Raw genomic sequence first — 20901 nt, 5'->3', positions numbered from 1 at the left:
AAGTAAATAACTCCAAATAACATCATTTTAGATAAACATCTATTTTTTAAAATATTTTTTGTTAAAGTAATAATGAATATGTGTATAATAATTTAACTTATGCTTTTAGTCAGGTATGGCTGTGTCCAGGGTTGGCTCTCTTAAAAAGTTCGTCACTCTACATTAGACTCAGAAGAGGAGCTTTTAAAAATATCCAATTGCACCAGAGCCCAGCTCCTAGACATTCTGACAAGTGGTGTGAAAAGAGTGGGTCTTAGTATTAGAATTTTTAAAGCCTCCAGGTGATTCTCACTAGTTTCAGGAACGCTGGAGGCTGGGCCTGGAAGTCACTTTGATGGGCGCAGCCAGGGGTGCCCTGTGCATGTGATTTGAGGACTATGTACTCTTAGCCCGACCATAGAGTTGCGTAGCCTCCGCGGTTCCTAGAAGATACGTAGGCGGGGACTTTCGGCTCCGGGCGCGCGAGTGAGCTGGAGAGAGGCGCGGGAACCTTCCGCGTTAGCGCCCTCAATTGGGGGATTAACGGAGGAGCCGGTCACGTGCCGGGGCAGGCCGGAAACCTAGAGAGGTGCTGCCAGCGCACACAGTCTTGCAAGTGGGCACTTAGGACTTCCTGGAGCAGGCGCCGAGCAGGTTTGGTGAGAAAGAAGCTACTGTGATGGGAGGGATGGGTGCCGCGAGGAAGCCACAGTGGCTCCGCCACGGAAGGTGTCAGGGCTCAGGGGTTCCCCCCCTCCACCCCCGCCTTCAGGGGACGTCACGTGACGTTTATGGAGCATCTTCCTGAAGATGCCAGCTTTTGAGTATGTTCCTCGTGGTCGCGTCTTCAGCGTTAAGGAGGAACAGAGTCCGATGATTGATTGCCTGGTTGATACTTTTGTTTAGTTTGATTTTGTTATAGGGGAAAGCAGGATATGATTAAAAGTTTAAGGGGTTCACATTGTGAAGTGTCATTTTATTTATTTTATTTATTTATTTATTTATTTATTTATTTATTTATTTATTTATTTTTATTTTTATTTTTTGAACAACCCATGGCCCAGTCAAATTAACAGATAAATTGCCATCACAATGGGAAAGAAAGCCTTCCTGGAACGTGATTGAGGTTTTACTTGCATTCCCTTAGAATGGGAACCTCTAAGAGTACGCTATAGTCCATGCTCAGCTGATGGGTTACTAGGAACAGCTTATATGAAAGAGAGAGCAAACTATGCGTTATGTCTTTTTAGTGTTAAAGGAACCAAAAAATGTTAAGATTTATATTCAGATGAATGATTGCAGCTCTGTTTTCTAATGGCAGACATTGTTTCCTTCTGTGGACTGTGAGGGAAGAATCTGTTCCAAGCCTGTCTCACTGGCTTGTAGATCTCTTTCTTCTCCCTATGTGTGGACTTCCCATCATCTTCCCTCCAGATGTGTCCGTGAAGTGTCATTTTAGATTCTGAGTTCCAAATGTACAATATTCACAGATGACAGTTTAGATAATGAAAAGGTTGCAGTCCCTTGCCCAATGTCGGGGCCATTATCAGGACTTTTTTGAAAACCTTCCTGCTTAAGAGGCACAGGGTCTTCTTTCATAATATTTTTAGGGAATGTAAACAATGTGTGAGGGATTTCCTTAAAAATGCACTTACATAAAAAGCAAGCTTCACCGGTAGCCAGAAAAGCATAAAAAAGAAATGCAAATTACATTTATCCCATCATTTGTGTACTCCCTGAGAGTGACAATATTGAATTTATAGTGTTAAATAAAAGCTGAGGTGGAAGTCACAGTTTGAGTATAACCCTAGGCCAGTCACCCCATTGCTGGGGAATCAAAACTTAAACTGTGCTAATTTCCCACCACTGCTGACTTTGTCCTTAAATGAAAGTTGAGCTTTCTTCAAGTGGGGTGACCTTGCATCTTCCTAGCCAATCAACTACAAAGAAGTTAAATTGTACAGTACTACTACACTAAAAGGAATGTAAGTCTAATAACCATTCATGATAGAAAACAAGGTACATTGTCATTCATGTGTAGGGGGGAGAAAAATAATTTTCTCTCCCCCCTTCTGCGTTCTTAGCTAACACCCCCCTGCAATAAAAGATTAAGAGAATAACAAACAAAAGTTTATTAACATAGTATATACTCGTATACTCATGTATATATGGGAGATACCCAGGGAGAAGTAACTCCTGCTTAGAATTCAGGCCCTAAATACCTTCTTAATAGGGAAAGGGGAGGGCGTATGTAGGCCTCTTAGAGTAGAGTAGAAAACTTTTAGGAATGGTAATAGGCCCTTAGAAGAATAGATAAGAGGTCTGTTAGTTTGCCTGGGTGTGCTGTTGACTTCTAGTCTCATCCTGTGACAAGAGTCAATCTTCCCTGGTTAATGAAACTCCCTGGGAGGGATTTATGACAGTTGAGTCCCTTTTGGAGGATCTGTGTTTAAACAGATAAGGGGAGGTCATAGAATACCTCTCTCTACGTTTGCTGTTTCAAGTGCCTGCAGCTCAAAAATAATCAATATTCCAAAGGGGCATATTTTGGGGTGGCGTGTTCTGCTACTCCTGATAAGCTTTAAACTGAGTGGTAACTGTCTAGAGCCCAGCTTCTTAACACTGAAATTTGAAGTCTCCTTGTTCAAGGTTTATTTCTTGCTCAATAAAATATTCATATCAAGTAAAGCTGAATTTCTTTTTTGACAGCAATTACGTCTTTGTATATAATATGTAGCCTGAAGTCTCTGATAACTGTCCTAAAATAGTTTTTACACTTTGAGCTGATTCTGTATGATGTAGAAATAAATGAAGACCACCCAGATAAGAACAAACAAAGGCTGTTCACTCAGAACCCACTATAGTAAGGGAGTTAGCCACCATCACTCATGTATGGCAGAGTCTCAAAGGCAGGGAGGGGAAAGCTTTATAGTGGGAAAAAAAGGAAAGCTGAAATATGCCCAGTTTGGAGGTTGGTGTGGGAAAGCTGGAGCTTTTAAATTAATAGAAGTGAGACATCCTGGCTGATTGGGTAGGAGGGAGCTTGTTTGGCTTTCTATGTTGGTCCTAAATTGGAAGAGCGGGTAAATATTAGGAATAAGTTGGCAGTTATTGACCAAGTCCTGACTTGGGACCTCCTGTGTTTCCCCCAAAATAAGACCTAGCCAGATAATCAGCTCTAATGCGTCTTTTGGAGCAAAAATTAATATAACACCCGGTCTTATTTTACTATATATTTACTATATATTTTACTTTTTTTTAAAAATAGGACTTTATTGGGGAACAGTGTGTACTTCCAGGACTTTTTTCCAAGTCAAGTTGTTGTCCTTTCAATCTTAGTTGTGGAGGGTGCCCTTCAGCTTCAAGTTGTCCTTTCAGCCTTAGTTGTGGAGGGCGCAGCTCAGCTCCAGATTCAGTTGCTGTTGCTAGTTGTAGGGGGCGCAGCCCACCATCCCTTGCAGGAGTCGAAACCGGCAACCATGTGGTTGAGAGGAAGTGCTCCAACCAACTGAGCCTTCCGGGAGCTCAATGGCAGCTCAGCTCAAGGTGCCGTGTTCAATCTTAGTTGCAGGGTTGCAGGACTCGAATTGAACTGGCAACCTTGTGGTTGAGAGCCCACTGGCCCATGTGGGAATCGAACCAGCAGCCTTCAGAGTTAGGAGCATGGAACTCCAACCGCCTGAGCCATGGGGCCGGCCCTACATTACTTTTATAATATAAGACCGGGTCTTATACAATACATGACCCTGTTTTATATTAATTTTTGCATTAGACGCATTACAGCTGATTGTCGGGCTAGGTCTTATTTTCGGGGAAACAGCATTGCTGCATTGGTTGTGGTTTGAGTTCTGGGCTAGTTGCTGCAGGTTGCAGGTCAAAGTGCTATTTTTATCTTTTTTATCCCTTTATGTATTCAGTCTCTCAGTGACATGCTACAGAACATATTCTAGGGAAAAGGGGATGGCAAGGCCACAGATTCTTTTGGATTAGCTTTAGAAATTGATCTAGTTTCAGAATTTATATACTAAAAAGACTTTTTTAGTGGCTCCCTTCATTTTATCACACATTCCAACAGCAAACACAGTGACTTTGTATTAGCTGAGATTTGCTAGTCCTGTTGGAATTCCCTGTCCCAGAGTTTCCTGGTGAGAGAGGTTCAAATTCAGACTGCCTTACTTGTTATCTTTTTCTCTCCTTCAGCCTAGCCTGGTGGCCAGGATCGTGCCCCAGCTCAGAGACCAGGCCATGGAGGCTGTGTTCCTGACAGCCCTGTGGAAGGTGAGCTGGGTTCCTCCTGCTTCCTCAGTATAGCCCTGTGGCTGGACAATCAATGGCTTTAACGTGGTGTTAACTCCTTTTAAGTTGAGCCTAAAATTGGGGGATTTTTTTTCCTTCTTGAAAGGTGAGGTAAAGACCTTACACTCTGGAATTCAGACAGGTTCAAATCCATGCTTTGTTTTATATGTGTTACTTTCAGCAAGTTATATAAGTTCTCTGGGTCAGTTTCCTGATCTGTAAAATGAGCTAATGGTCGTACCAATAGCAAACAGTTGTGAGGATTAAGTGAAATAAGGTACATGGAGTACTTTGCATAGTATCTAGTTACATTTTAAACACTCTGTGAGTTTTAGCTGTTGTACCATAGTTGTTCATTGTTTCTATCAGTAAGCATTATTGTGTGCCTACTGTATGCCAGATGCCATATGTTGTGCTAGGAGATAAACTGCCCTGAGGGAGTTTACAAGATGTTTGGAGCGGTAGATATGTAAAGTCTTATAATACGGAGATAAATTCTGATCTGTTAGTAGTAAAGGCTATAATGGAAGCTTAGTTATTGCATTTGTAACGTTATGGCAGGTGATTATAAGAAGTTGATTTTGAAAGTAAGGAGACAAGTTGGGAAGCTGTTGCAACAATACGGAAAGAACAATCTTGATCAGGAGGGAAGGAGCTGGAGTCAGAACAGATGGACCACATTGCTCCAGCGTGTCTGCAGGTTCTGAGGGGTTGCCAGCTCTGCCTGCCTTCCCGCTGCGTCTGCAGCCCTCCGCCGCTGCCAGAGAACCTGCGCTCAGCGTGCGCAGCGCTCTTCCGCTCCTCCATTCCTGTGTCTCCCGCTCTCTCCGTCCACAGGCAAGCTCACCTATTCATGCTTTAAGACTCAACTCAAAAGTCATCTTTGTGAAATCCTCTCTAACCTCCTACATTAACTACATTATCCTCCTGTGCTCCCACGCGGGCGCTCATGGCGGGTGGAGGGCGGTTTAGAACAATTTCAGAAGAGCTGTGGAGGTCTAATCCAGATGGTGGCTTGTGGAGTGATTGGAGGTGAGTGTGGAGTTTTCTTTACAGAAGCTGGTCCAGTAAGAGAATGAGAGAGAGTGGAAACCAGAGGGGAAGAAAGGCTCAAGGAACATCTTTTTTTGTTTGTTTGTTTTTTTTATTGCATTTTTTATTGTTTTTGTGAAAGCTACTTAAGCAAGTATAGAAAAATGAAAACAATAAATCTCTTTTCCTGTTGCTTTGCTAATGCTAATCCATTCTTCAAGGTCAAACACTATTAATAGTTTGACATAAATACAAATAAAAATGTGTATATGTAAAAAATATAAATGTATATACACAGATATAAATGTATACATACGTATAATTGTATATGTAAACATAAATATATATTCATTTATATCAAAGTGGTTTATTTTGTATATAGATAGTTTTGTCTGCCTTCTCTCATTTCTTCCTTTTTAAAAAATTATTTCAGGTACAAAGAACAAAGTAATACTTAGACATTAATCATTTATATCCCTGACACTGTGAACCCCCTTACCCCCATCCGCTATCCCTCTGACATCGCACAGAGCCATTACATTTCCACTGTCTCTATTTCTAATTCTGTACTCCGCTTTTTGTAAGTATATACATACATACATATATATACATATATATATAAAATTATAGTTGGCATTCATTATTCTTCAGCTTCAGGTGTCCAGTGCAGTGATCAGGCACCTACATCATCCCTGAGGTGGTCTCTCACATGGGACAAGAGTCCATCGGGTACCCTACGAAATCTTTACATTATTGATTACATTCCCCAAATTAATTTTCAAAACCCCATGGCCATCTTGTGGTTACTGACTGTTTTCTAATCCCCTCACCTTCTCCCTTATCTCCACCCCCCCGCCCATCTAGCAACCCTCAGTTTTTCCTCTATGTCTCCAAAACTGTTTCTGATTAGTTCATTCACTTATTCTTTTCTTTAGATTCCACATATAAGTGAGATCGTATGGTATTTGTCTTTCTCTGTCTGACTTATTTCACTTAACATAATGTTCTCTAGGTCCATCCATGTTGTTGCAAATGGTAAGATTTCTTTCTTCTTTATGGCTGCGTAATGCTCCATTATATAAATGTACCACAGTTTCCTAGTCCAGTCGTCTACCGATGGGCATTTCGGTTGTTTCCATGTCTTGGCTATTGTGTATAGTGCTGCAATAAACATAGGAGTGCATAAAGATTTTTGAATTAGAGTTTTGGATTTCTCCAGATAGATACCTAGGAGTGGAATTGCTGGATCATGAGGTAGTTCCATTTTCAGATTTTTGAGATACTCCATACTATTTTCCATAGAGGCTGCACCAGTCTGCAATCCCACCAACAGTGCACAAGCATTCCCTTTTCTCCACATCTGTGCCAGCACTTGTTTGTTGATTTACTGATGGTAGCCATTTTGACTGGGATGAGGTGGTATCTCATTGTGGTTTTTATTTGCATTTCTCTGATGGTTAGTGAGGTTGAGCATTTCTTCATCTGTCTGTTTGCCATCTGTATGTCCTTTTTAGAAAAATGTCTCTTCAAGTCCTCTGCCCATTTTTTAATTGGGTTGTTTGTTTTTTTGGAGTTGAGTTGAGTTTTTTATAAATTTGTGATATTAACCCTTTATCAGATATATCATTGGAAAATATCTTTTCCCAATCAGTAGGATCCCTTTTTGTTTTATTGATGGTTTCCTTTGCTGTTAAAAAACTTTTTAGTTTGATGTAATGCCACATGTTTATTTTTCCTCTTACTTCCCTTGCGCGAGGGGATATATCAGTAAAAATCTTACTCTGGGTAATGTCTGTGAAGTTTCTTCCTATATTTTCTTCTAGGAATTTTATGGTTTTGGATCTTATATTTAAGTCCTTAAGCCATTTTGAATTTATTTTTGTATATGGTGTAAGGAGGTGGTCCAGCTTCATTTTTTTGCATGTATCTGTCCAGGTTTCCCAGCACCATTTATTGAATAGACTTTCTTTACCCCACTGTACATTCTTGCTTCCATTGTCGTAGATTAAATGGCCATATGCACATGGATTTATTTCTGGACGCTCTATTCTGTTCCATTGATCTATGTGTCTGTTTTTAATTCCAGTACCATGCTGTTTTGATTACTGTAGCCTTGTAGTATAATTTGATGTCAGGTATTGTTATACTTCCCACTTTATTCTTATTTCTCAAGATTGCTGAGGCTATCCGGGGTCTTTTATGGTCCCATATAAATTTTAGGATTATATGTTCTATTTCTGTGAAAAATGTCCTTGGTAGTTTGATAAGAATTGCATTGAATATGTACATTGCCTTAGACAGTATGGACATTTTAACTATATTAATTCTTCCTATCCATGAACATGGGATGTGTTTCCATCTATCTGTATCTTCTTTCATTTCTTTCTTCAGTGTCTTATAATTTTCTGAGTACAGATCTTTTACTTCTTTGGTTAAATTTATTCCCAGGTATTTTATAGTCTTTGGAGCAATTGTAAATAGGATTGTTTTTTTTTAAATTTCTCCTTCTGATGTTTTATTATTGTTGTATACAAATGCAACTGATTTCTGAATATTAATTTTGTATCCTGCTACTTTACTAAATTCATCTGTCAGCTCTAATAGTTTCTTGGTGGAGTCTTTAGGGTTCTCTATATATAGTATCATGTCATCTGCATATAATGACAGTTTTATTTCCTCCTTACCGATTTGGATGCCTTTTATTTCTTTTTCTTGTCTGATTTCTGTGGCTAGAACTTCCAGCACTATGTTGAATAGAAGTGGAGAAAGTGGGCAACCTTGCCTTGTTCCTGATTTTAAGGGGAATGGTTTCAGCTTTTCCCCATTGAGTATGATGTTAGCTGTGGGTTTATCATATATGGCCTTTATTATGTTGAGGTATGATCCCTCTATTCCCACTTTCTTAAGGGTTTCTATCATAAATGGCTGCTGGATTTTATCAAATGCTTTTTCTGCATCTATTGATACGATCATGCGATTTTTATTTTTCATTTTGTTAATGTGGTGTATCACATTAATTGATTTGCGGATGTTGAACCACCCTTGCATACCAGGAATGAATCCCACTTGATCATGGTGTATGGTCTTTTTAATGTATTGCTGAATTCTGTTTGCTAATATTTTGTTGAGGATTTCTGCATCTGTGTTCATTAGAGATATCGGCCTGTAGTTTTCTTTTTTTGTGGTGTCTTTGTCTGATTTAGGGATCAGGGTGATAGTGGCTTCATAAAAAGTGTTTGGGAATCTTCCCTCCTTCTGGATTTTTTGGAAGAGCTTGAGGAGAATAGGTGATAATTCTTTTTTGAATGTTTTATTAAATTCAACTGTAAAGCCATCTGATCCAGGGCTTTTGTTTGTTGGGAGATTGTTGATTACTGATTCAATTTTCCTGGTGGTAATCAGTCTATTCAGGTTTTCTGTTTCTTCTTGAGTTAGCCTTGGAATGTTGTACGCCTCTAGAAAATTGTCCATTTCCTCCAGATTGTCAAATTTGTTGGCATATAGTTGCTCATAGTAATTTATTAAAACTTTTTGTATTTCTGTGGTGTCTGTTGTCACTTCTCTTTTATTTCTGATTTTATTAATTCGGGTCCTCTCTTTTTTCTAATGAGTCTGGCTAAAGGTTTGTCAATTTTGTTTATCTTCTCTAAGAACCAACTCTTGGATTCATTGATCTTTTGTATTGTTTTTCTGGTTTCTAGTTCATTTATTTCTGCTCTGATCTTTATTATCTCCTTCCTTGTACTCCCTTTGGGCTTATTTTGCTGTTCTTTTTCCATTTCCCTTAAGTGTGAAGATAAACTGTTGATTAGTAATGTTTCTTGTTTCTTTAGGTAGGCCTGCAGTGCTATGAATTTTCCTCTTAGGACTGCTTTCGCGGCATCCCATAGATTTTGGATCGTCGTGTTCTCATTTTCGTTTGTCTCGAGATGTCTTTTGACTTCTTCCTTGATCTTCTGCTTGACCCATTCATTATTTAGTAACATGTTATTCAGCCTCCATGAATTGGTGTGTCTACCAACTTTTTCCTGTGGTTCATTTCTAATTTCATAGCACTGTGGTCAGAGAAGACAATTGGTATGATTTCAATTTTCTTAAATTTATCAAGACTAGTTTTGTGGCCTAACATATGGTCTGTCTTGGAAAATCTTCCATGTGTGCTTGAGAAGAACGTGTATTCTGCAGCTTTGGGGTGAAATGCTCTGAAAATATCGATTAAATCCAAGTGGTCCAATGTATCATTTAAGGCTGTTGTTTCCAGATTGATTTTCTGTCTGGAAGACCTGTCCCTTGTTGTCAGTGGTGTGTTGAAGTCCCTTACTATGATAGTGTTACTGTTGATCTCTGTCTTTATGTCAGTCAATTTCTGTTTTATATATCTAGGTGCTCCTGTGTTGGTTGAATAGATATTTACTAGGGTTATGTCCCCTTGTTGGATCGATCCCTTTATTATTATATAGTGCCCATCTTTGTCTTTTAATATGTTCTTCGTTTTAAAGTATTTTGTCAGATATAAGTATTGCAACTCCAACTTTTTTCTCATTTCCTTTTGCATGAAATATCTTACTCCAACCCTTCACTTTCAGCCTGTGTGTGTCTTTTGATCTGAGGTGAGTCTCTTGTATACAGCATATACAAGGGTCTTGCTTTCTTATCCACTCAGCCACCTTATGTTTTTTGATTGGAGCATTTAAACCGTTTTCATTTAAAGTGATTATTGATAGGTACATAGTTATTGGCATTTTTAAATTTGTAGTTAGATTATTTTCATCTTTTATTTACAGAAGTCCTTTTAGTATTTCTTGCAATGCTGGCTTGGTGGTAATAAATTCTTTTAGGTTATTCTTTTCTGGGAAGCTTTATCTATCCATCAACTTTAAATGATAGCCTTGCTGGATAAAGCAATCTAGGTTGCAGGCCTTTGTTTTCTATCACTTTGAGTATCTCCTGCCACTTCCTCCTGGCTTCAATGTTTCTGTAGAAAAGTCATTTGATAGTCTTATGGGAGTTCCCTTGTATGTAACCCTCTGCCTTTCTCTTGCTGCTTTTAGGATTCTCTCTTTGTCTTTAAGCTTTGCCATTTTAACTATAATGTGTCTTGGTGTGGGCCTGTTTGGGTTTATCCTGGTTGGAACTCTGCACTTCCTGGGCTTGTATGTTGGTTTCCTTCATCAGGTTAGGGAAGTTTTCGGACATTATTACTTCAAATATGTTCTCAATACCTTGCTTCCTCTCTTCACCTTCTGGTATTCCTATGATGTGCATGTTGTTGCGCTTGATGTTATCCCAGAGGTCTCTTACACCATCTTCATTGTTTTTTATTCTTTTTTCTTTCTGTTGTTCTGTTTGGGTGATCTGTGCTCACTTGTCTTCTAAGTCACTGATTCGATCCTCTGCTTCATCTAACCTGCTGGTCATTCCTTCAAGTGAGTTCTTAATTTTGTTAATTGTGTTCTTTAGTTCTAACTGGTTGTTCGTTATGATTTCTACATCCTTCTTTATGTTGTCTCTAAGCTTCTTACACATTCTTATCACCAGTGTTCTGAACTCTGTCTCTGATAGGTTGGTTACCTCTGTTTCATTTGGTTCCACTTCTGGAGGTTTCTTCTGTTCTTTTATTTGGGACATGTTTCTTTGTTTCCCCATTCTGGCTGGCTCTCTGTGTTTGCTTTGATGTATTAGGTAGATCCCCTAGAGTTCTTAGTTCTTGCTGGTTTATTTTATGTAGTATGTGTCCTTTATATTTGACTTGCACTACTTCGTTCTTCTCCTCTGCGTGTGCTCCAAAAGTGACTCTTGTGTATATTGTCCTGTTAAAGAAGATCTTTAATTGCTTTTTGCTTGTAAGTAGGTGGGGTTAACTCCTAAGCTGACTAGTTGTGAGAATTGGCTATGCCCACAGCAGGGTGTTGTGCTGCATGAGGGTTGACCACTTAAATGTGATTTGGCCTCTATGGGCTCTTGTGCCTATAGAGAATTCCCTCTGGGTGTGTGACTTGTAGGTCAAACCCGGTAGTACTCTGATTTGGTCTGGAGTTGGCCTCTGGGTATGTTGAATCTTGTGCCTCTTAAGCTGGGCCCTGGTAGGGCAGTTTCAGAACAAAACAAATTACCAAGCACAACAACATCAACACCAAAGAAAAAATCAAATGCCTTCATATGTAAAAACAACCGACAACCTCCACTCAACACAGGCAAAGATATCAAAGGTATAAAGACAAAACAAAACAAAACAAAACAAAATAAAACAAAAAACAGCACCAGTCTTGGCATAAGCCCACCAAGTAATCTCCAGGTTATCCTCTGCTGTACCAAAGAGTCCCCTGCCTATTTTGCAGGCCGAACCGGTCACCTGGTGCCCAGAGTGACGTTGGGACTGCAGATTTAGATGCGTGGGGCTGAGGGGTCTGGATGGTAGTTTTTACAAAGTCAGTGCGGTTTCTGCTCTTGCCTGCACATATGCACACTGAGAGTAGCACCACTAGCCCTGTGTCCAGTTCTCCTGAGTCTTAGGGCACTTCTTCCCTGTGTGTGTGTTTGGGGGGGGGGGTGGGGGCAGGCGGGAGATTTTTGAGCTGCTGAAAGCCCAGAGCTGCGTCTGCCGCTTACTGCTGATGCCTGGGAGTGCCTCTGCAGTTGTAATTGCCCTGCCCTAGGCAGGCCAGAAAGGTTGGGGGCTGGGGATGGAGGGGTCTTCTCTCTCCCAGCCCAGCCATGTCACACTCTTCCCGCGGACCAGAAAAGGTGGTGGCTGGGGGTAGACGAGTCTCTTCTCTCCTAGCCCAGCCAAAATCACACTCTTCTTTTCACAGCCTTTTCCCTGGGTCAGAGCTGCATGCCGGTCTTCCCAGAGCCTGAGCACTAAGGCTCCTCTGTAATCTGACACTACTCCTCAGTTCAGGGGCCAGTTTAAGTCTCTGGAAGGACGGGGGTAGGATTGGAGGAGCGGGGGGAGGGGCCCAGGTATGGAGTTCGTGTCCTTTGTCAGGCCTAGGGCCCAACTGGAGATCTCACTGAGGCTATTACCTCAAATGCTGGATATGCTGCGCCCTTGGAGGGAGAGATCGGCTGTGGGACACAGGGAAAGAGCTTTTGTGTTCTCTGTTCTGTCCTTGGATCCCCTGCGTCTCTGCAGCTGCGGATGCGTTTCCACTGCCCCGGATGCGGGCATGTTTCCACAGCTGCAGATCCCGGCCTCATTTCTACAGCCACAGATGTGGGCCCCCTCCCCACAGCCGAAGGTGTGGGCCGCATCCCCACAGCCGCAGATGCAGACTGCGTTTCCACAGCACAGGTGTGGACCGCTTTTCCACAGCCGCAGATGCGGACCGCTTTTCCACCGCTGCCGATGCGGGCCGCGTCTCCACTCCGCTCCCTTGCCTCTTCCCCTGCTCGCCCAATTTGCCCACCTTCAAGTAATCCTTGCAGGAGTCTCTTAGCTGTTCTGCATGATGAACAGAGAGTCCTTTGATGGGTTATAGATGTCCCGTTTGTGATAAGATCCGGAGGAGAACTCAAAAAGTACACCCTGCTGCCGTCATTCCTATGCCGTCCCCCAAGGAAAATCTTTTTAACAATAGGAGAGAGTTTAGCATTTTGCCAGCTAAGAGGAAGGAGTTAGTGGAGGAGTGAGTGTTTAGGAAAAAACACTTCTGTGTTTCTCTTCTTTCACTTCTGACACCAGATGTGGGGATTTTCCACCTATCAAGGTGGGGTTTTTCCACCTGTCAAGCAGTTTGTGACACCAGCGAGGTGCCCTGTATCGTAACTCAATTCTGACACTCTACCTGGACTTAGCACAGGACCCTATGGGTGAAGGCCTCTGTCCCACAGGACTGCCGTCTACTCCAGCCTCAGGTCACAGGTCCAGGTTGTCACCTGTGTTTCTGAATGATTGGCTCTAACTTGGAGTTTTCCACGATCCCCTCCTTGGGTTCTGTAAATTTGCTGCAGTGGCTCAAAGAAGTCAGGAAAACAGTTTGCATACTAGATTATGCGTTTCTTCTAATGATATAACTCAGGAATAGTCAGATGGGGGCGATGCGTAGGGCAGGGCATGTGGGAAGGCAGGCAGAGCTTCCGTGCTCTCTCCAGGCATGCTACCCTCCCAGCGTCTCCACGAGTTCAGCAACCCATTTTGGGGGTTTTATAAAGGTTTGTTAGATTTGATTGATTAAATCATTTGGCCTTTGGTGGTAGGTTCAATCTTCAGCTCCTCTGTCCTCTTACTTGCGGGGCAGGAAGGGGCTGAAATTTCTTACTCTAATCTTGTGGTTCTTCTCCTGGGTACCGGTTCCCAGTTTTAGGGACTTTCCAAAGGTCACCTCATTAACATAAACTTGGGTGTGTTGGAAGAATTTTATTATTAGAACTAGACATTCCTTTCACCTTTATGGCTGGGAGCAATCTCAGAAACCGAGGACAAAAGACCAAGTATTACTAGATGCTCATTTGCTCTTATCCCTTTAGGAAATTACAGGGGTTTTAGGAGCTCTGTGTCAGAAACAGGGACAAAGATCAAATGCACATTTCTTACTGTAAATCACACTATCACAAGGGGAAAGAGAGGAAAGATACAGAAAAGAAAGATACAGAAAGATACAGAAAAGGAAGACTCACCGTCATCTGTCCTCCATGGCTTTCTTTTGTGCTACAGCAGCAGGGCTAAATAATTGCTGCAGAGACCAAGTGGCCTGGAGGAGGTGAGAGAATGGAATCAAAGGCAGAGGAGGAGGGATTACTAGAAGGGCAGCCTGAGGGAGGAGGAGAAGAAGGAGAAGTAATAATGGTCTGGGCAGCGTGAGGTGGCGGGGAGTGTGAGGAGTTGAAGAGCATGTGCTCCTGGGCTGTTTTCTGGGACATAACTAGCATCGCCTCCTGAAAGGCAAGGTGAGCTACCTGTCCTCACAGCCCCCTTTGATTACCCCCATGGTGTACTGACCGCTGGATCATTGCCATGTCGATTTCTCCATCTTCCCCCACTGGACCGTTCACCCCCTGAAGCAGGGACTAGGGCTGCTGTGGGTTTGTACAGTTGTGCGCTTAGCAACTCTAGGGAGCCCTGTCCACACAGCTGTGATGTCAGTGGTGTCTTTAGAGTTCAGCAGCGCACCGCCTGAATCGCTGTGTCGTGTGGCCTCCGCAGGAACTGTAACCTTTATTTTTATTACTGGCCTATAGCATGAAAGCTAAAACTCACTGGTGCTCAGTAAATGTTTCTTGAAGGAACAGGAATGATAAAAATGTAGAGGACCACTGGTAAGGAACATGAGAGCAAGAGTTGTTGAGAATCATTAAGAGCCCAGCTGTAAAACTCAATGTACGGAGATAACTCAGGGGGAGATTAAACCATTTCACACACCCTGCCCCCAGTGCTTGTCAACCTTCATGTAGATGCAGACAGTGCAGATGGCTGAGTCAGTCAGGTTGTGGAGACTGTATAGGAGGGACATTCAGGACAGAGGTGAGGGGCTTGAGGAAGTCAGGTTTGGTAGGGAGGAAAGAAAGGCCATGTGATTTGGGAAGTTCTGGTGTCTGTTTCCAGAGGAGAGCTCCTCAGGATGGGGGTGGAAATTCCCTACTAAGGAGCACCCTTGTTCTGTACAAATACCCACTGAATCCACACAGTGTCTTGTAAGAGAAAGTGGTGGGAAGACAACCAGGCCGCTGCTCCAAGGGCTTCAGTAACGTGTAAATGAGATGCCTGTTCTCAGCCCACATGGGGTGAGCACACAATTGCAAATGGAAACTTCTGCAGACATTGTGCTGAACACTTTATCTCTCTGAATGTACTCTCCACCCTTCCCCACTTTGGTCTGTGCCCTGGGAGGCTGATCTTTATATTCACGATCAGTAGGTTCTCTTGCCCTCTGGCTTTTGGTAGGCTTTTGACAATGGATGGAGGGGGTCAGGGGACCAGAGACTTGGAGGAAATTAATGTCGGGTGCTTATTCCCACAGCTCCCACCCTGCTGGCTGCCAGATGACAGTGGCTGCATTTCTCTAAGGCCCTGGCTCCAGCCTTGTTCCCTCTTCGACAACTTTCTGGATTCCAATAACCCTTTCCCTCCCCTCCTCTTTAGACCTAGTAGGTAATGGTTCCGCAACATAGTCAGCCCTTGCATGCTTCAGCAGGCTTTGTTGGTTTTCAGGAAACCTGTCCATTCCATCATGACTAGTCTGCGTGCTAAGCTCTTCGCAGTGAGCTCATTTGTGTGTGCCATCTCTTCCTTATGGGAACCCGGGCAGAAATATATTATTTGTAAAAGGTAGTATTGTATAGAGCAGGAATTGGCTGCTACCTGGACCTGGTAGTAAAGTTTTATTGGAACACAGCCATGCCCATTCGCTTATCTGTCCTCCATGGCTTTCTTTTGTGCTACAGCAGCAGGGCTAAATAATTGCTGCAGAGACCAAGTGGCCTGAGAAGCCTAAAATATTTACCATCTGGTCCTCTAGAGAAAAAGTTTGTGGACTCTAGAAGAGAGAACGTGCCTGGCCTGAGGGTAGGAAGATGAGTTGATCTCTGCCTGAATCTGCCTATTGATTGAATGAGCTTGGCCAAGTCACTTTACCTCATCAAACCTGACCTATAGAATAATAACAATTGCTCCCAAAGTTATTGTCAGAACTGAGGCTATAATTAGTTACTATGTTTTCAGGAGGAGTTGTCCTTTGCGGATGTGGCTGTGAACTTCACCAGAGAAGAGTGGAACAAACTTGACTGGGCTCAGAAAGACCTCTACAGAGATGTGATGCTGGAGAATTACAGAAACATGATCTTGCTGGGTAATGACGGTTTAAAGATTTGGCTTTGAGTGCTTTGAGTGTCTACACAAGTTCTCAGTCCATTTTCTGCAATTCCAAAATCAGAAAAAGCTCTGAAAACCAGAAGTATTTTCGTAACTCATTTGGCTACAAGACCCAACATGAAGTCATCGGGTGGCAAAACCTGATTTCATCCTACACAAAGCTATTTATCATCCTTATTTTTCCCACTTGGTCTTCGATTTTTTTTTTTTTTTTTTTTTTTTTTTAGCATTAGAAATGTCAGTGTGTTTGATTAAAGCTATAGCTCTAAACCCTGTTGAGTTGGAGGTGGTATATAATAGAAAATGACATACCACGTCGTCTTTCTAACATCTGGAAAAATTCTCAATCCTGAAACACAACTGGCCTCCAGGGTTTCAGATAGGGGATTGTGGACGAGGAATATTTTCCTTTTGTTTTAGAGTCCATTCCCCACTCCCACTGGCCTCCTCCACAACTACCCTATAAGACCTCTTGGCATTGAAAAGATTGTGGCCTATTTAGATTCTAAACGCTAGTTTCTTATTCTCTTGAAAAGTCTTTTCTCTGGAAATGGGTTACTTCTTTGTTTGCCCCATTACTAGCTGACCAGGAAATGATTCTTAACAGTTCATTTCTGAACCTTCACTGCTTCGGTCTTCCCAGGAGCCAGCCTTTGTCTTATTCCAATGCAGAGTCCTGTTGAAGTTTCCCGGATAGTTTTCTTTCTGGGACCACATGTTTGCCCCACACTGACACTCTTGGCACAGAGTATGTTGTGGGATTGTCCACCTACCTCCGGGTTTGTTAATGTTTATTTTCCTTTTACAAATTACAAGAGCACATGGATTTTTTTTTGAATACATGGAAGGTATAGGAAAGCATGAAGGGAAGAAAACATTCAGGGGTAACACTTAATATTTTGGAATATTTCCTTCCAGTTTTTTTCTTTCCCTGTGCTTTTAAAAAATGTAGCTGAGTATATTCTTTGTATAATTCTGTAATCCCTTTAAAATCAGTGTTACAGCATCAGCATTTTTCCCGTTATTAAAAGCTCCCATAAATACAGGAAAAATTTTAATGTAATTCTATTGTATGATGCATAATATTTAATCATTTTCTCATTTAAGAATGTTTAGCTTGGCTTTGTTTTTGTTTGTTGGTTTGCTTGTGTGTTTATCATCTATATTATGTTCCAATGGATATTTTTGACTATAAATCCCTTTATGAATATCTGATTATTCCCCAATATATAGTCCCAGGATTGGAATTTTGGAGTTTGAGGATATGGGCACTTTTCAGTCTCTTAATATATACATATTATTGAATGATTTTTCAGTAATAGAATAGAAAATAAAAACCATTACAGGCCCAATGCCCAGAAGTAACTTCTGTCAACATTTTGGTTTACTTTTTCCTTGTCTTTTCATATATATATATATATATATATATATATATATACTTACATATGTATACATACACATATAGATAGTTTTAAAAACAAAATGAGGATTGTCATATTGTACATGAGTTTGGTATTCTGCTTTTAAATATCTAGGAGGCATTTTCCTATTTTAATAAATGTTTTTTGAACACATGGATTTTTAATATGTGTCTAATACTTTTGCCTTCATTGTATTAATGTACTATACTTTAATTATCCCCTATTAACATTTAGTTTATATTCATTTTTACATTGTTACAACTCTACTGAACATCTCTGGAACATTAATTTTTGTCCTTGTTCCGTAGGCTGTATTTCTAAGAGTGAAATGACCACATCCAATGAATGTCATTCAGGTTATCAATAAAAATGACCAAATTTTCACAAAGATTGTGCTAATTTCTATTCTCAGGAGCCCTTTTGATTATTGTCCTTATTTCTTCTTGCCACTGTAGACCCAAAGGTTAAACTGGGCTCTAGGACCTCTCTCTGTAACTCACTAACCACCACATCCCATTTACTTCCCCATGAGTAGGATTTCAGTTTCCCAAACCTGAGGTGATCGGTCAGCTGGAACAGTGGGAAGATCCATGGATCCTGGATCTGCCAAGATCTGGTACTAGGAAGGCTTCCAGTGATGCTTGCCCAGGTGGGTGAGAAGGCCCAGTCAAATGGAAATCATAAAGAGAAAGGGAAGTCACAATAATGAAGCCCCTTTGTGTCCCAGATCCTGAGCCGGGTGATTAGCATATATCTTCCCACTTGTTTATCCCTACTGCCCTCAAGGTTGTAGGTGTGACCACCATCCCCATTTTCCAGATGAAGAAACTGATAGATTAAGATACCTGTCACACAGTAGATTGCTATTTGGGATTTGATTTCAAGTCCTCAAAGCTCATCCTGTCTGCGGCAGTGAAGTACTTCTTTGAAGCATCTGGTCTGGTATTTTCTGACAGCTCTTGCTGTCATCCTCGATACTCTACCCACGTTACTTATCCTTCCTTTCTACTTTCTCTTGTTCCCCTGCTTTCATTTTGTTTTTCTCTTCCTCAGTGTTTCTTGAGGTGCCTACTTTTTCCTACTTCCTATATCCTGTTCTGCTTCTACCTTTTTCCACATCCTTCTAAGGTTTCTCAGTAGAGGCACTTTGATGTTTTGGGCTGGGTAATTCTTTATTGTGAGGGAGCTGCCCTGTGCGTTGTAGGATGTTTAGCAGCATGGCTGGCCTCTACCCATAAGGGTCCAGTAGCACCACTCCAATGTGACAACCCAAAATGTCCATTGTTACATGTCTCCCAGGAGCTAAAATCACCCCTGGTTAAGAGACAATATTCTGTTGCCATTTGTACCTACTTCCCTCTGGTTCCTTTTCTATTCTATCTTATACTTTTCCCATTTTTAAGGAGCCGTTTCTCCCAGAATTATGAAAAGCAGGCTTATTTAGAAAATGTAAGATGCTACCATGATGATGGGTTCCTTTGGTTCTGACATTCTCTGATGCACACACTCTCGTTCATTTTTTAGTTGGTTGATGTTAAGAGCGCTTTCTGTTATAACAGCTGGGAGTGCTATGAAAATCAGAATTTTGGCCTCTACTATAATGATGTGACAAAGTGAGCACCTCTTAGCTTCAGTTGGGTATCTTATGTCACAAACAGTTGACTTCTTTTCCCTTTTTCCTTCTGTGGTGGACAGGTCATTTATATATTTTCTTGTTACTTCACTAGGTTCTGAAGCCAGATACCAGATGATAAAGTTAACTCCAAAGCATAACATTTCTGAAGATTCAGAGTCCTGTAACGTATCAGGGGTAGGGCAGAAGGTGGTCAAGAGACCTTCAGAAAAATTACTTAAATGTAACAAATTTGTGGACATTTATAGAGTTAGACTCCCTACTGTTGGTGATGAATGCAACCAGGACTTCCTTCAAAACCTTAACCCTTTTCAGGATGAGCATGCTCAAATAAGGAGGAAGCAGGGCAAATGTGATGGCTATGGAAAACCCTTCCATCAGAGATCATTGCTTTTGAGGCAGAAGCAAATTCCTACAAACGCAAAATCTAATGAATGCAATGAATGTGGAAGAGTCTTCAAGCGTCGGGCAAATTTTGTTCGACATCAAAGAATTCACACTTCAGAGGACCCCTTTGAGTGTGACATATGTGGGCAAGCCTTCAGACGGAAGTCAGCTCTTAGTGTCCATAAGCAGTGTCACCCTCAAGAAAAGCCATATAAATGTCAGGAGTGTGGAAAATGTTTTCGGCAGATGGCATATCTTGTTGAGCATAAGAGGATCCATACCAAAGAAAAACCCTATAAATGCAGTGAATGTGAAAGAAAGTTTAGTCAGAATTCAACCCTTATTCGACATCAGGTAATCCATAGCGGAGAAAAACCCCATAAATGCCTTGAATGTGGAAAAGCCTTTGTTCGGAATTCAACCCTTAAGAGCCATCAACAACTTCACAGTAAACAGAACACTCACAAATGCAGTGAATGTGGAGAATCCTTTGGTCGGAATATAGATCTCATTCAGCATCGAAGAACACATACCAAGGGAAAATTATTTGAATGTAGACAGTGTGGAAAAACTTTTAGTTTTAAGTCAAATCTTCGTCGACATGAAGTCATTCACAATGGAGAGAGACCCTACAGATGTGACAAGTGTGGGAAATCTTTCAGTTGGCGCACAAGCTTTATTAAGCATCAGGGTACTCACAGAGAGCGGAGAGCGACGTGATGCTAACCAGAAAAGCTGCCATTTAAAGACCAGAACCTACCACTATTGCAAGTATGTATAATTTGATTGTTTTATGAAAATTAGTAAACAGGAACCAAACTCGTTTTTCTATGGGGACCCCTTTTTGTAGGTAACCTTCTTGCTGTAGTCCAGAACTACCTGGTAGACGATGTGATAGGCTCTTGTGTGCAGTTTCCCTTGAGCCCCCTATGCCTTCATTCCAAGTCAGGTTAAGGCGGAAAGAAGCCATAGTAGCTTTGTTCTGTGGTCCCCCAGGCTGGAGACCATTGGATCGTGAACAATTTATGAAAGCCTTTCTTGGTGTCATACAGAGCAATGACCTAGATTGATAGGCTGTTTAAAAATAAGTGCTACTCACTAGTAGTTAGTGAGGTATGGAGAATTACTTAAATTTGTTTATAAAATTAAGTGAGTGTGCTACTACATTTTACTGCGAGTTCTAAATCCGTGTTTACAGCAGCTGCTGTTGGTACCCTGCCGTGTCCCTCTGGCCTTACCCCTTCCATGGGTTTCGTGCACCTTGCACTATCTTCATCTCATGGCCTGTGGGCTTTTTCTAAAACCATGAAAGGCCACTGTTCTTTGGGGGTGACTAGCACATC

The 20901-nt window shown here is 41.5% G+C and overlaps 1 protein-coding gene across 1 annotated transcript; it reads left to right on the top strand.

The window, feature by feature from the left end:
- Positions 1 to 555: 555 nt before the first annotated feature.
- ZNF789 (zinc finger protein 789) lies at positions 556 to 20392 on the top strand. The gene is made up of 5 exons (XM_081054366.1): positions 556 to 638; positions 4180 to 4257; positions 15968 to 16094; positions 18074 to 18187; positions 19266 to 20392. The coding sequence occupies exons 2-5, from the start codon at positions 4225 to 4227 to the stop codon at positions 20276 to 20278; spliced, it is 1287 nt and encodes a 428-aa protein (XP_080910492.1). The 5' UTR covers positions 556 to 638; positions 4180 to 4224; the 3' UTR covers positions 20279 to 20392.
- The last annotated feature ends 509 nt before the right edge of the window (positions 20393 to 20901 follow it).

This window comes from Rhinolophus hipposideros (assembly GCF_964194185.1).
Source record: "Rhinolophus hipposideros genome assembly, chromosome: 7".
Classification (NCBI taxonomy): Eukaryota; Metazoa; Chordata; class Mammalia; order Chiroptera; family Rhinolophidae; genus Rhinolophus; species Rhinolophus hipposideros.
This window is presented reverse-complemented; position numbering and strand designations above follow the sequence as displayed.

What these genes read in the sequence shown, in the direction of transcription:
- ZNF789 (XM_081054366.1), top strand. Translation starts at nt 4,225, where the DNA reads ATGGAGGCTGTGTTCCTGACAGCCCTGTGGAAG. An exon ending in TCCTGACAGCCCTGTGGAAG is followed by an intron (nt 4,258 to 15,967) that starts GTGAGCTGGGTT and finishes CTATGTTTTCAG; the next exon opens with GAGGAGTTGTCCTTTGCGGA. An exon ending in TTCCAGTGATGCTTGCCCAG is followed by an intron (nt 18,188 to 19,265) that starts GTGGGTGAGAAG and finishes TTACTTCACTAG; the next exon opens with GTTCTGAAGCCAGATACCAG.